At 40.0% G+C, this 16,493-nt stretch overlaps 1 protein-coding gene across 1 annotated transcript; it reads left to right on the top strand.

Moving 5' to 3' along the window:
- The first annotated feature begins 389 nt into the window (after positions 1–389).
- On the top strand, positions 390–16,038 carry LOC113683294 (NFX1-type zinc finger-containing protein 1-like). Its single transcript, XM_027200870.2, has 17 exons — positions 390–635; positions 2,237–3,024; positions 3,100–3,569; positions 3,757–3,912; positions 4,342–4,469; positions 4,892–4,959; positions 5,085–5,242; positions 5,926–6,183; positions 6,517–6,790; positions 7,101–7,739; positions 8,243–8,568; positions 9,189–9,393; positions 10,353–10,753; positions 11,191–12,154; positions 12,554–13,675; positions 14,195–14,350; positions 14,745–16,038. Exons 2-17 carry the CDS (start codon positions 2,319–2,321, stop codon positions 14,939–14,941), a joined length of 6,228 nt encoding a protein of 2,075 aa, XP_027056671.2. The 5' UTR covers positions 390–635; positions 2,237–2,318; the 3' UTR covers positions 14,942–16,038.
- The last annotated feature ends 455 nt before the right edge of the window (positions 16,039–16,493 follow it).

Raw genomic sequence — 16,493 nt, 5'->3', positions numbered from 1 at the left:
CAAAACTATGTCCCACATGTTATTTATTACTTACGTAAAAACAGCCTTTGTTTTTTAATGAACAGAGGTTTGCGAAAAATTTCCCCGAAATTACCCAGGCTTTCTAAGAATACGTAAATTACAATATCCTTTTAGACAATACTTGGTGTCGTGAAAGTCGCCGAAGTTACTCACGACGTGGAAATATGCTTTTAAAATCTTGATTTTCCCGTATTCTTCCGTATCTCGCTCACAAATTATCCTCTTACAAACCTCGATTGCATTCAAAACGCTGGTTACGATGGGCGCCTAAGGTTCAGAAGGTTCATTCATATTTTTGTTTTTCTTGGGACAAACCGGAAGCTTTTAGTTAATTATGCAAGAAAGACAAAAGGGAAAAAACCCTTTTCCCGGAAGCAAATATTCGGTTTCCCCGAATGACCAACTATCATTTCATTGGATAGCGGTCCATATATGAATGCAATCAAACTGGTTTTTCTCGGAAAACTCAGTGTGTTTCGATTAGATCAGTTTTATTTCGAAAGTTTATGATGTTCGTGTTTTCGCATTGATACTGTGTGAAACAACTGTGGTCTTTACATCTGGCTGGGAGCTCTTAGTCCTTGCTTGAAACTGGTATCATCAAGGAACGAAAGGTAATTTTTATCGAACTCGATTGACTTGGATCACATTGTGAGCATTTACCTGTCTTTGATTCGATTCGGCGCGCATACGAGACTTAAAACAAAAAGAAAGGTGTTGTGTGATGTCTCGGGGAAAGGGCCGTTGAAGTGAAAACAGGGCAAATTCTAATTTATTTGTCGCCTATGAAGAAACGAACGGGGTCGTTAGAAGCACGATTGCTTACACGGAAGTCAAAAGGAAAGCTGATGAAGCATTATTCAATACCATGCGGTTGAAATTTTCGAGATTTATCCATGGTTTGAGATTTTTCGATGGTTTTGTAAACGAGATTATGATTCTTCAGCGACATGAAAGCGATTGTGTGTATATTTTGCTTTCTATTTTCTCCGGTAGTGCTTCTGGACGTTGTCCCCAAGCAAACCCCCTCAGTTGCGGAAATGCAAAGCAGGAGAGGGAGAAATCCTTTAAGAAAGGATGCTAGATTTGGCGTTAGGTCTGTCTACAGGCGAATAGTTTCGCTTGAGTCTTCACTTGACTGCATTAGTTCGCTTCACTTCAAGCGAGTGAAATTCATAACGATTCGATTGCATAATGTCTCCTTTTCGGGTGAAAATGGCAGTCGTCACGATAACGTGCGTATGCCAGAGACGGGTCTGTAGCTGCAGGTTGCTGGCTCCATACCTCTAGTGACATACTCCGTAAATTTGTTCTCCCTTTTTCACTTTCTTGACCAAATGTTATGTTGTTTCTAATGTGACTAATGTCATGCGATGTTGTAATTCCAAGAAAATCGCAAAACTCGTCAAAAAATTGTCAAATTTAAGAAAATAAGATCAATAATTCTAATTTAAATTAATCATTTCACAAATTCAACGTCACTTTAAGGTAAGTAAGCTAAAAAAAAGTCTTTCAAGACTTTGTAAGCTTTGATAGCGGTTATGCAGCCATTTTGAGCGTTCTAGAGACATGAACGCTGTACAGACAGCGATCAACTTTACGTTGTATCACTCAAAGTGTTCTTATTTACATTTCTATTTTCGTCAGTCACTGTCACGGGACAAAGTCTAGGGACTTTACCTCCCTAAAATAAACTTTGAACAACCTCTGAAGCATTTCCTGTGAATATGGTATTGTTTACGTAATTTATCGCACATTACCCCACTTTATATCGCGTATTTAATTCTGCTCCGGATCAGTCACATTTGCCTTTACACCTCACCGTTTTATTACACAGCCTAAAATTACTTCAGGCAACTTGTATAAAGCATGGAGATGGCATCAAGTGAAATGATTTTAAAAGACAAGTGAAACCATGTGTCGCTAAGTGATGCCTCTTATTTTCTTGTTTACCGATACGTACTGCTGATAAGGATGTGATGAAGTCATCAACTAACTTTATTTACAGCTGGTCAGTGTAATTTCATGCACTGAAGTAAAGGCGATTTAATCTAATCTTAAAGGTTAATGTTTCTAATTTACATTTGAAATCTGAATCATTTGTTCCAAAAGTTTTACATTAACCTTTTCTTTTACTAATGTTAAATCACAGGGTCAAAGTAATTCGTGAAGCATAATAATGTTCAAGATACTTATCTGCTCTACTCATTTTCAGCTAAACATGGTCAAGTAAAAAAAGTGCTGGCTTCAAAAGGTTCTGAAATATCTTTAACTGACTGAGGAAATCGAGACACTCCATGGAAGACTTTGCGGGGAACCGGAGCTATAGAAGTGATGGTGGCAGGGGAGCTAGAGGTGGAAGAGGACGTCCTTGGAGAGGCGGTAGAGGGGGTGCAAGGGGAAGGGGCAGAGGAGGGCGTGGTGCTTATGGTGATACGGAAACACGCCGTCCGATAAGGCTTGGATTCAAAGCACTAAAAGACTTACAGAGCAAGACTCCAGATGAAATTGTCCTCGATTTGACATCAAGTCGATGCTTCCCGGCCTCTGAATTTTTATTGAAAGAGCAGTCTCCAATGACAGATGACGTTATTGTCTTGATTGTAAGCATTCTTAGCAAAGCATGCGATTGCAGCTCGAAGGAGTACCTTATTAAGCTGCTTAACCTACTGCCAGGGTCTTTATTTCTCAACTTACATTTAAGACAACATCTCAACAGCTTGTCCGCAAGCAGAAGGTCACCTTCTGACGTAACAGAGTTTTTAAAAAATGTGATAAAAGTAATGAATGAACTGTTACGAAGATTCCCAAATGCATACGCCGATTTACCAATACCCGATTTGTACTGTGGAGCTATGGTATTGTCCGAAACAGGAAATTTGGAAGACGCAAACCTGATGAATGAAGTAGGTGAACTGATGAAATTAAAAACAGAGAAGGCTTCCGAACTGAAAAGAAAGGATGAAGAGAGGCGACAAGGCAGAGGAAGAGTACGGAGAAATGGTGAGAGATGCGTAGTTTAATCGCAAAAGAGTAAAATATTCTTTATGCTGATTGTCATTTTTTTTAAATTTCTAGCCGGTGAGAACGATGACTTAAACCCGCCCGATGATTTCCGACATCTCAGTGTTATTCCGACTCAGGAAGACATTTTGACTGGAGAGAGACCCTTCCTCAGAAGGAACAAAGTCGACGGGAGCTATCACAATGCGGAACATTATTTGGATGTGCAATTTCGGCTCCTTCGTGAAGACTTCGTGAGACCCCTTCGTGAAGGGATTGCCAAGTTATTAGAACGTATTGGTTCCGCTAAGATTGGTGCTCTACAGGACATACGGGTGTATAAAGACGTCCAGTTGCTGTACCCCGTATGTACCTCGAACGGACTCCAGTACAAAGTAAAGTTTGACAACACAAATCTAAGGAAAGTACGTTGGGAAAACAGCAAGCGGCTTATCTTTGGCTCACTGATGTGTCTATCTAAGGACAAGTTTGACAGTTTTGTGTTTGCAACCGTGGCTAATCGAGATCTCAAAGATTTAAAACAGGTGACTGAATTTAGTATCTCATGTTTGGTAGACATCATATATCATGTAACTCAGCCAATCAGAATGGCACCCTCATCATCATCATCGTCGTCTATCATAGTATATCAAATCTGATTGGTTCTCTCATCGAAGTCTATCAAAATTTTGTTCATCTTTTATCCAGTAGTAACTGCTTGTTTTTCTGTAGGGTATAGTAGATATTCAATTCATCAAACTATCTGATAATGTGAGACTTGAAGAGGGTGAAGTGTATCAGATGGTAGAGAGTACTGTGTACTTTGAAGCATATCGTCATATCCTTGAGGGGTTAAAAGAAGTTCAGCCACATCAGCTGCCCTTACAGGTAACGTATGATCACATGATAAAATATCTTATTATCATTATGGTTTCTTACGCTGTAGTTCAGGATTTGTATGTCAAACACGAAGATCAGAGGAAAGAAAATGAATTGATGATAAGTAGCACTGTCAGTTACCTGATGCAATCCTTTTCATAAATCAGTCTATTTTTCAAGCATTTTCCCCCATACTCTGGGAATTCTTGTCATCTGTCGTTCATCAATTACGCTACAAGAAAGTGTCCTAAAATCCTGTGATGTTACTGCCCTCACTGACTGTCCCTCTCGTGCTTAAGCTACGTCAAAACAGCATCATGGTGAAAAATGCTTCTAGAGAAATTAGTATAAACATAGTCCTTCACGATCTCGATACTTCGTTGTAATTTTCATAACAGCGTCAACAAAACTGTTTCTTTTTCCTTTGCTTCAACGCAGAGATACATCGTTAATTGTCAAAAACATGTTGAGGCACCGGCTTACCTGAGAAACAGGTTAAGAGGACGAGTGACATTTGATCTGACGCCGATTATGAAGAAAGGAAGCAACAGTGGCAGCACTGGAAGGTATTATGTTAGACTGAGAAACAAGTTAGTGTTTATTAAAGTACATTGATGAGGAGGGCCAACAAATGGACTGAATTGAGACTGGTAGTGCTTGTGAAGGGGAGATGACGAGTCTCAGGAGAGAGGTGCATTGTGGATATTGTCACTAATTGGCTAAGTTCTAAAGATCACATTGACGACCATTAAGAATAGGAGCTTTTAGAGCTTTTTTTCTACGGTTATCTTGATCGATTCTTGATGGCAAAACCTGGATGCTAAAAGATCTGCTATGTGACATTGATGCAAAGTGAGGGAACACTGCGGACATTGCTAGTTTTGATGACCAATCGAGATTCTTTGACATATAAGAAAGTAGCTGGTAAAATTAATACATGCCCCTCTATTTGAAAAGTAAACTATACCGATTACTGTTTTTTTTACAGCAAGAATTCACTAAGTGAAATGAGGGCACGACTAACGCGGTTGAGTGTGAGGGATGAAGTGCGTAGAGGTTAGTCTGCTGTTTCATACTGATGTACAAAAATAAGGCGTTATCAGGTGCATGCTGTCCTTTGTATTCTCTAACATTGGTATACAAACACAATTTACCATGAATTCCTTTATTTTGAATCGTAGGAACTGATGTGCCACTTCTGCACCTTGCTCACTGGCCATCAGCCGATGATCTGGAACTAGATGACTCTCAGTACAGGGCTTTGCAGATGGCGCTGACCAAAGAATTCGCGGTTATTCAAGGACCACCGGGCACTGGAAAGACGTATATCGGTCTGAAGGTAGAGTAACCCTTTTGAACTGTTATCGAGTCCACGACTGAATTTCTTATTTTTTTCTTGTCATTAAGTTGTTCTTTAGCCGTGTGTGATTAACCATGAAAAGGGCAACTCTAGACATGACCAAAACCAAATCAATAACAACAACAACAACAACTGAACACAATAAAACTCTCCCTAGAGACCTCATTATTTGGTCATACTTCAATCAAATTAATTTCTGCTTAAAAGAAAACAACAGTAAGTGCAAGTCATACCAACAACAATGAAGACTCAGAGAAAATATTCTTAGCCCGGGTTAGACGTCGCAATTTCAATTTTTCTATTTTTGGTTGAATAAGTAATATAAATATATTTATCAAGTGTAAAGTAAACTATACACTTCGGTTTTACTGTTATAACTTCCTAAAAATGATGCAAAAGTTGAGTTTCGGTCGGGCCTGCGTACCTTCTTGTATGACTAGCGGTTTGAACAGTGAAGCAGCTAGAGATGCCGCTGATGTCGCACAGCTTACTCGCACGCCCCATAAAGATCCGGTCGACTCACCTTTTGGCCGCAGAACATTTGAACCATTCATTGTTTGTCTCAAGTAATAGTGTTTGTGTGTCGGTTTGGTCAGTCCTGAGAGAGAGAGCAATTACAAATTTATTTTCATTTATCTTTTTCTTTCAATTGTTCATTTTAGATCGCTAATGTTTTGTTGCACAACAAGTTGAAGTGGGACACTGGTACTGAATTTCTTGATGACGAACGTGACGTTGCCCCTCTGCTGTCGGAGCGTCGCCCATTTCTTGTTGTCTGTTACACAAACCACGCACTGGACCAGTTTCTGGAAGGGATCCACAAGTTTCATTCTGAGGGGATTGTGCGGATTGGAGGTCGAAGTCAGAGTGAGATTATGAAGGCGTGTAGTCTGTCAGAGTTGAAACATCGCATGCATAAGGTGAAGATGCAACATATGGCGGAATTATGTGATTGTTTTTCTTGTCTGCGTAGTTGTGGTGAAGTGAGCAGTGGTGCATCGTTTCCGATCGTTTGTTTATTCAGTCGCTTAGTTCCAGGAAATCAATTACGTCGCTCAACTCATGATATTCGTCACTTAGGATATGTAGGTGAACACTAACTTTACAAATGTGGATAACCCAACCAAGTATTTTTGCCGCTTGCAAACCTGACGTAGTTACACTTACTGAACCCGAAATGCTTTCTTACTGCTTTGGAATAAAATGGAAACACTAACACCCTTATTTTTCTTTCTTTACTGTGTACTGGTCAGGATAAAAAAGCTCCCTTGCACATCAGAAGGGCTTACTACGATGCTCATCAAGAAATGGATCACACCACGACAAAGCTGCAAGGGGCTGCTGAGGATCTGAAGAAATGCTATGAAAACGTGCTGCACGAAGACACCCTGCACCAACGCGTCCCCAGCATGACCGGTGCACATTACGATTCTTTAAGGCAAGTTTTTGCGGGTAGAGGTGGACACAAGGAAAGCGCCATATTGTATTGGCTGCAGCTATCTCTTAACGCGGATCCTGGACAAGGAGGTAACGACATTTTGAGTTACTTTCAAGTTTGCATGTGGAAACAGAGCCCTTTTCGCTACCGCAACTGTAGCGACATTTAGAAAATGCTCACTTTTATCGTGTAAACATCGATGAACATGTAGTCGCTATTGTAAAGGTTTCATTGATAGGTTCAAGGATTGTATTCTATTAGGCTCACAATAATATGAATATGCGTCAGAAGGAATACCAACAGTAGTTAATTTTAGAGAGTAAAATGCCAAAATTAGCTTTAAAGATGCAATGAAATTCAGAATACTTTCAACATATGTTACTTTATTTCTTTCCCCAGCTTTACAGCCCGTTGCTTTTCTCCCGCTCAACAAGCAAAGCGCTGGACTGGAACTAGTTTCTCGGGCTAATTTAGCCACCCTTAATAACGTCACATGGTCCTCGGGTGAGAATAATTCCTTGCAACTGTCAGGAGCACCTAACTCATTTGTGATGATTCCAAACCATCCCGGAAGTGACCTAGACACCAGAACGTCAATCACGCTTCTGTTGCACGTGTTCCCAACCGGAAACAGAGGATCAATCCTGAGTTTTCACGAGGATGGCTTGGGACTCCAAATTAGTCAAGAAGGCGTAATCGATGGGAAAGGAATCCTCTCAGCACGGTTTGTGCGGAGAGACATAACTCATCCGCCCGCTCTTACGAAAGCTGTGTTTAATATGAATTCATGGAACTTCATTGGAGCATCTTATGATCATGAAACCGGCATCGCACGCTTATGGCATGATGGGAACGAAGTGGAAGCTAAGTATCTTGGCAGGAAACAGGAACTTGCAACTCAGTTTTGTATCAGGATTGGAGCCTTAGAAAACGCTGGAAATGCACGATGCTTTCGAGGAAGAGTCGCGAATCTTCGCATATTTGCAGAACCCCTCGGAAAGGAAAGTATTATGACTATTGGCGGAATTGTCGCGCAAGGTAAATTGGATTTGTTTTGACTTCATTAGAACGAGGAGATAAATCTTTGCATCTGAACTTCAACTTGCTTTTCCCAAAGCTTTCCTGATACCGGTCGAATAGCCCATTCTGCCTGGACGTATTCCGGTTCCATAGCTAGAGGTTTGGACTGATTGTTACTCTTCTTGGATGGGGTGCTGTTCCATCACTAGTTACCCCCAGCATTCCTTCGTGTTTCCCAGACAGCTTGTTGATGGCCCTTTATATTATTGGACGGGGGGAGCCAAGCATCTCGCCGAAGTGCTCATAGTAACCTTTCCAGGGCCAAACCCGGCTTCTCGATCCACATTCCTATGCGATAACAGCAGACCATCTCTCAGCAAGTTTATTGATTAATACTCAAAAATGTCAACAGGGTCTGCACTTCCAGAATCGCATGTGGTTGCGGAGCTTGGTGGCGAAAGGCCAACCTTAAACACTTTTGTAAGAACAGGGGTATATTTTCCTTTTTGTTCTATGTTTAGATGGAGCAAGAGCAGGAGCAGGAGCAGAAGCAGAAGCAGAGGAAGTAGAGGAGGAAGAAGAGGAAAATGAAAACCCAGATGTGTTGTATGAAGCGGATGTTTTGCAGGGCCAGAGGGTCCTAGACATTGATGACATCAGAGTGTACGGTTCCAAAGTAATGCCGGGAAGTGGAAATTTGAAAGTCGCGGACCCGTTTGCTTTCACCAAAGGAGCTGAAGGAGGGTGGCAAATTCAGAATCCTGAAAAACTTAAAAAGAAATTGAAAAGGACTATGGTTCTCGAACTGAGCAGGAAAGATGTTATGCAAGCTGCGACAGCGAAAGCGGTGAGCATTTTCGCTCTCGATCAGTCTGAGTTGATATTCATCAGAGATCAAGAAGACGTGGTCATTGTTATAGCACTTTTTGATTGAGTGTCGTACAACCAAATCCAAAGTAATTACAACGGCCAATCAGGAGAAGGCAAAATACTCTGAAGAGCCAATGAGAGAACTCAAATTAAAAAACAGAAAACTATCCAAAGCGCAGGAAAACGGGGGCTATCAACTCGTGATTAGTGTTAGTTTTGCATCTGATTTGTTGATGGAGTGGCGCGATTTTTTTGGGCCAATCTCAGAGCAAAGTAAAGCAAACCCGACACTCAATTGATTTCTTCGCCCTATGACTAATTTAAATATATGGCAAACAACAAATTAATATACCCAGTTAAGAGTGAATTGCTATATCAGCTTTGGCCTGCTCTCGAAGTTTGTTTCTAGACTTTATCGATGAGAACTTCGATTGCAATGGATGCACTGATCTAAAAATAATATTTTAACTATTATTGAGCATTTTCAGAGAGCTAAACAGTCAGGGAACTTAGTAAATATAACATAACACTCATCAACCAGATATAAAGAAATAACGAGGCTGAGTTGAAAAACTTATCTGTTGTTGATTAACCCAGGTTCAAAATGTCTGGAGTTTGCGCCTGAAAGATCGTTGGCGCCTGTATCGCCGATGGCTGACGGATCTGGCGGAGGGTTACCGTCGCACTATCTCAATGTTCCAAGAGAAATTTGAAGAAGGAGCCAAGCAACTGAAGGATGTAAGAAACATGGAAGATTTTGAGATACTCAAGAACGCTGATGTCGTGGGCATGACAACTACAGGTGAGTTGTATGGCTTTTGCTAGTAATTTATCCAGTGATACACAGTTGTGCTTAGAGAAAGACTGCGCAACAATAAGCAATTATTGAATTATGCCGAAGTTTGAGTTATCTGCCGAATCCGATGGCTTTATTCGTGATATCACACGAAAACCGAATACAATGATTGTTTTATTATACATTTTTTTTTTTGAGTTTGCAGTAGTTTGAGATTACTAAACGGATAAGGGGCTTAGAAACTAGTCAGACATTGAACTCGACATGATAACCCAATATCTGCTGCAGAAATTGGGTTATCATGTCAACTTCACACGCTATTGTATATTGATTATATACTCTTAACCAATCATAGTTTTCATAGTAAGTCTAGTGCATAATAATTTCAGATGCAAGTTAACGACTTCGTCGAATACTTTGTGTCTGTGGTTTCGGTACTGAGCATTGTGTTTTTGTATATATATAGATAATATGTATATAAATAACGAATGCCTGAGGAAGAAAGAAAAAAGCATCATAATAATTTAATAGCTGTAATTTTCCAAGGACATTGACTTAAGGCTGCAGTAAGATATTGCTGAGATTGCGGTAACATTTTGAATAAGTGAAGGTAACCTTAGCATCTATGGCGCAGATTTTTAGTTTAATTATAGCCATGCAAAAATAGTCTATATGTAGTTTATCTTATTACGAATAAGGTAACAAGTGACGAATGGATCTTCATTGGTTAACAACTATCTTCTGAAGTCAGTGCGTTTCCATGTCTTATGTATTAACGAACGTTGGCTGCGTCAAGGAAAACTTGTAATACTTCCACAAGATTTTTCCCAGCACTCTCTGAGTAAGCCCTACTCATTCGCAGCAGTTTTCAAAGGTCACCAGTATGCGAGGGTGACGTTATGATAAAATTAGATTATTGTGAATATCATGTAGACATGTACTGATGGTGTGACCTTGTATTTCAGGCGCTGCAAAGTATCGTAAACTTTTGCAAAGACTGCGTCCACGTATAACTATTGTAGAAGAAGCCGCTGAAGTACTGGAGTCACACATTGTCACATCGCTAACTCCCGGATGCCAGCACTTGATTCTGATTGGTGATCATCAGCAGCTCCGCCCCAACCCTACGGTTTACGAACTCGCCAAGGATTACAATTTGGACGTGTCAATCTTCGAGAGAATGGTGAAGAATGGAATGCCCTATGAACGATTGCGATTACAGCATCGAATGAGACCTGAAATTTCTAAAATGCTGGAGCATATCTACAAAAATCCAAAGTTGGAGAACCACGAATCAGTTATGAATTTTGAGAATATCAAGGGGGTGGCTCGCAACATATATTTTGTTGACCACGCTCAGAGTGAGGTGAGTGAACGATTATTATATGAGCTCTCTTAGGTTAACGGTTACGCAAATAGAAAAAAATGTATTTATTTTGAGTGTGTGACAAAGGAAACATGTGCTCAAAACATTGATTTCAAAATATCGAGAGGAATTAAAGCGCTATTATAGATATGCAAATAGTGGCAACTTAGATGGTATTTACATTGAATACTTTCTTTGTACAAGTGTATAAGCCTCATCAGAAAGATTAAAACTTCGGTTCTCTGGATTTAACCCTGTACTGAATTTGACAATGAGGATATATCTCTCAGGCGTCTGAGGCCGGCGTCATGTCGTAGTTCCATCGCGCTATCTTACTGCTGGACAATCGGGGTTCATTAAGCGTCTGAAGGGAGCGTTTGATATACTGATTTTTTTATTGTTATTTATCATTCACCCATTCTTTTCTTTTTGCGCAGGACTTTTTGGAGGAGGGAAGGAGCAGGTCAAATGAACACGAAGCCAAATTCCTTGCTGCCCTTTGTCGCTATTTTATTCTTCAAGGCTACCAAAGAGAGCAGATCACAGTCCTTACAGCCTACACCGGGCAGCTAATACAACTCAAAAAAGAAATGCCCAAAGATTTTTTCCGTGGAGTTCGAGTCTGCGCAGTAGATAGCTTCCAGGGAGAAGAAAACGACATCATTCTTCTATCTCTCGTTCGAAGCAACGAAGAAGGTAAAATCGGTTTCCTGCAGATAGAAAACAGAGTTTGTGTGGCGCTCTCACGGGCAAAAAAAGGGTTTTTCTGTATTGGTAACATCAGTCTTTTAGAAACAAAGAGTGAAATATGGAAACACATAATTAATGACATGCGTCAGCGCGGCAATGTGGGAGATGCTTTGCTACTTACGTGCCAGAACCATCCCCAAAACGTGATACAAGCATCACACGCTATGGACTTCAAGAACGCACCAGAGGGAGGCTGCACTGTTCCATGCTCTGCAAGACTCGAGTGTGGTCACGTGTGCGAGATGGTCTGTCATCCAACAGACCCAGAGCACAAAGAATACCAGTGTAAAAAGCCATGTGCTAAAACTGTCTGCAGTCGGAATCACAAGTGTCGCAGGAGATGCTATCAAGATTGCGGGCCTTGCATGGAGCTTGTGATGAAACGTCTGCCATGCGGTCACATCCAGAAAGTACCTTGCTCCAAAAATCGTTCTGAGGCTCATTGCCAGTCACCTTGTTCCAAGATTCTGCGCTGTGGCCATAAATGCGCCAATAAGTGCAGTGAAGAGTGTACTGAGAATTGCACCGTTATTACTAAGAAAAAATGGGCGTGTGGACATGAAAATGGTGTCGAATGCCATGTGAATCCACGGCACAGTCCATGTAAGGCACCTTGTGGTGTGACTTTAAACTGCGAACACCCTTGTGGTGGTAAGTGTGAGTTCTACATACTTCTATACCCGTTTGGAAGGCGGGTATTTTTTAAGTCGAATCAGAATTAAGAGGTTTTATTTTCAAGTCTTTCTGAAACATGGCCTAAATATTTTGAATACCCATGCTGATGAAACTTACTAAAAAGGAAGCGTTTAAGGGTAAAATTTAAATGTTTATTTCTATTTTTTCGGACTTGGAATTGAAAAGAAATAAAATGATTACTGAGGGAGTTAAAACGGGTTTAAGACTGATAAAAGAATATAGAAAATTATGAAACAATTTGAAATGGAGAATTTATTTTATATGCTTAGTTCCGGTAACAATCCTCCAATTTGAAACTTTGAAGACAGAAGTATTGTTTTAAGTTCTTACCTAACGTTTTCACATTCTGTTCAGGTAATTGCAGTGATTGTTTACGCGGTCGAGTTCACCAACCTTGTAAGACATTGTGTGGCCGCACACTGTTTTGCGGACATAACTGCTCTGAACCCTGCACCAAGAACTGTCCGCCATGCAAGGAAAAGTGTGGTAACAGCTGCAAACACAGCAAATGCAAGAAGAAATGTGGCGACCCCTGCGAGCCATGTAACGAGATTTGCGTTTGGCAGTGCCGTCATTACAAGTGCAAAAAATTATGTGGTGAGTTGTGTGATCGCCCTCGATGCAATGAGCCATGTCCAAAGCGCCTTCCATGCCTTCATCCTTGCATTGGTCTCTGTGGGGAACCATGTCCAAAGAAGTGCCGAGAGTGTCATAAGGACGAAGTCACAGAAATCTTTTTCGGTACTGAAGACGAACCAAACGCTCGATTCGTTGAATTGGCGGACTGTGGTCACGTGTTTGAAGTGAAAATGATGGATCAGTGGATGGATCAAGCCGACGTCGCGAGGGATGGGAAGCCTGTTGACGTTCAACTTAAGCTGTGCCCAAAGTGCAGGGTTCCGATTCGTACCAGTTTGAGGTATGGCAACATTGTCAAGAAGATACTCGCGGACTTCGAAAAAGTAAAACGGAAAATTTTACTCAGTAAACGGCAGCGGGAACTTAAAGTATCGATTCCTAGAGCAAATGTGCAGAAGATTGATCAGTTCCCTGAAGACCAGGAAAAAATTACAAAATACCTCGACTCTAAGAATCTGACGGATGAACAAGTGAATGTGTGTGAGAATCAGATCAACTTGTTAATTTTCCTACAGACTCTTAAAGATAACATCGAAAAAGGAAAAGAGGCGGAAGAGGGGAGAGCGAACAGTTTTTCAGCTAGACATTCCTTGTTGGAAACGAAGAAAGAATTAGACGGTGTCATCGATAAGCTCCGAAACCGCGTGATGAAGGCTCGGGTTCGCTTCAGCGACCAGGAACTGGAAGAGCTCAAAGAAGAAATGTACAGGACACAGCTTCTTATCGACTTCAAAATGCTTAAAATGCAACTCAACAACCGGGGCAAAACTTTAGATCTAATTGAGACCGCAGTGTTAAATCATGTTGAAAGAGCATTGGATTCTGAAAAGAAAATCGGTAAGGGCACAGAAAGAGAACTAAAATTTGGATCGATTTCATGTCTCTTTAAAATCTCAAACCTTTTTCCTTTTTTTCGTACACCGCAATTTGTGAAAGATGATAGAAGAGTAAAGCATTATCTTGAATGATAGACTAGCGTTTCACATTTTTAGAGCAATGTATAATAGCCTTATACTGTTTCAAACAAACTTGTTAACCTGGCTGGAAAACTTTACTCTCTGCGCATTTCTCCTTCCTAAACTCGGTAAAATACTGACTGGACGCTTCTTATGGGACAACAGAGAAAAGAGGAAATGGGGTAGCCACGGAAATGTGATTTGTAGTTTGAGTGACTTAATTACCCATTTGACCACAATTTGCCCTTTCCCAGAAACTTTAGCGAGATGAGTTTTCTTTCGATTCGTTTCTTTTCTTACATAACACGAAAACTGTTACTAAGTTTTTGTTCAAATACGGTAATGGTAGTGGATGAAAAGTGAAAAAATTAAAAGATGTCTGCTCAACTGACCTTTTCAGAACGAAAGCATCGAGAGGAATACATGTCTCGAATCAAACGGATCAGACGCCGCCAAAATCTCGAAGTTTACTACCAGACGGTTACAAGAGAAGAAAAAGATCTGATCGTGAAGGCCATGGGAATGGCACAGGGACACTGGTTCAAGTGTCCAAATGGTGAGTTTGAATGACAAAATTTTAGCCCTATGAACTTTCCTTGAAATTTTCTTAATCTTCCTGGAAAACCTTAATGGGAGAAATGGAAGAATTTCTCAGGTTGTTTCTTTTGATCACAGCTAAATTTTGAACAGAGGAAGGGCTGCAAAGAAGTGAACATAAAATCATTCCTTCTTAATTTCCTCGCATGGGCTGATTGATAGATGAAAAAGGCTTGGCCATGGATTTGTTCTGTAAGGAACCGAATGGTGAACAAGCTTCTAAGGGAGACGTCATCAGTGCATCAAGCGCGTAAGGCGTCCAATCGGTTTCTTCAGATCACAAGATACGGAAACTCGTAACATCTAAAATACTTTTCTTTAAACTCCTCTTTTTGTTTCGCTTATTCTTTAAGGTCACATTTACTGCATTACAGAATGTGGTGGAGCAATGGAAGAGGGCAAGTGTCCAGAATGCGGCTCGAGAATCGGAGGCCATAATCATGAGCTGCGATCTGATAATCAGTTAGCTAGGGACATGGATGGGGCACGATATGCAGCCTTCTCTAACATGGCTAACATTCAAAACTTTGATCCTCGCGACTTTATGTAGATTAGAACTTTTAAGTGTTATTTTTGCAGATAAATTTAATCCTTCTTTTAAAGGTTATTTTCCTTTGTTATTGACGGGTATTTAAGTGAGGGATAGTGAAATTTGCTAAACTACGGGTGAAATTGAACCATAATCCCAACATAGCGTTTGAAAAAGGAAATGATCTAATGCGGCAAAATGGTTACAACTCAAATTTGTGGGAATCTTGCAGTCAGGTACCATGAAGATGGATAGAGTCTTTACCTTCGACCCTCATATAGTCAGGCAGTAAATCAAAAAAGTTTGTTGTTCTAGGTTTTCATCAGTTTCTACGAAGAGTTTATTATTGTTCTTAACGAGTAAGTCACCATGAGTTTTAGACGAAAAGAAAAACAAAGAATTAATTGAAATAGCTTCTGCCTAAGTGAAAGCTCCATAATGTCTGATTTCCAATTTGGTTTACTGCCTGAGACACATTGTATCAAATATTGCGTTAACAAGTCCGGGCTTTGATTGCTCTCAATGAAAGGGATTTGATTTTACATAGGCCGAGGGCGGTATTCAAGACACAAGGCACAATTTTTCTCAATACGGACTGACCTAGGCTGGTAAATAACATTTTCAGTTTTTTCCATAAACTTTATGAAATTCTTTCCAAAAGAACCCGAATGATCTAGGGCTGTAATTGCGGCAAAATCTTCCATAAACTTAACGATTTTTGACCGGTTTAATATGGTACTTAAAATAGAGTTTATGCAAACTAAAGAGAGAAACTTCACCAAAATATTTTCATTTGCGTAGTGATAAAGGTGATTTAAAAGGCTTCCAATCAACCTTCAAACATTATTATTATTATTTTACAAGTATCTGTCACAAACTGACACCTGTCCATTTGAGAGCGCTTAAGAATAACAAGTGCATGTTCATTTTTGGAAAAACAACGGAACTAGTTCGGTAAGGATTGTCAAGACAATGTTTTCTTCAAAAACTGTCAATGATCTTACGGAAAGTATTATTAACTCCATCGACGATTAATTAATGTGCGAAGATTTACCTCTGATCAGTAAGTAAATGGCGAAGAATGTAATTGTAAGTAAAGTCAAATTATTTAGTTTGAAGTTGTGAGAGTTTGTTCTTTTTTTGCTGCAATGGCGTGTGTAAATTTGGTCTTTCCTCCACAAAAACTTAATTCGAATGAGACATTTCAACTAGACACAAGAGAATTTAATGCGTCTTTTTCTCGTTGAATTTATTCAGTTACTGCTGTACAATTTGCGGTACAAATGTTCAAATTGAGTAGTCTTGGAAAGACTCACCAAAAGCGTATTTGAAGTAGAACTGAAAACTTCGCTCGCCTTTTCACTACAAACAATTTTTTTGAGAGAATTCAGATACTAAATGAATGAATGTTCCATCTATTAACTCAATTGTAATCAAAAACCTCACGTTTTAACTTTCTATGTTCTTTTTGTGAAGGATTAAAATTATTGAACTACAGACTAATTAGGCCAATTTAATGACACTTTTACTTATACACATTTATTTTGAAACCAGTATTTTTCTGTCGCCCAAA

The sequence above is a fragment of the Pocillopora damicornis genome, chromosome 2, assembly GCF_964200805.1.
Source record: "Pocillopora damicornis chromosome 2, jaPocDami1.2, whole genome shotgun sequence".
In the NCBI taxonomy this organism is placed as follows: Eukaryota; Metazoa; Cnidaria; class Anthozoa; order Scleractinia; family Pocilloporidae; genus Pocillopora; species Pocillopora damicornis.
Note: the sequence above shows the minus strand (reverse complement) of the source record. Positions and strands in the feature narration are given on the sequence as shown.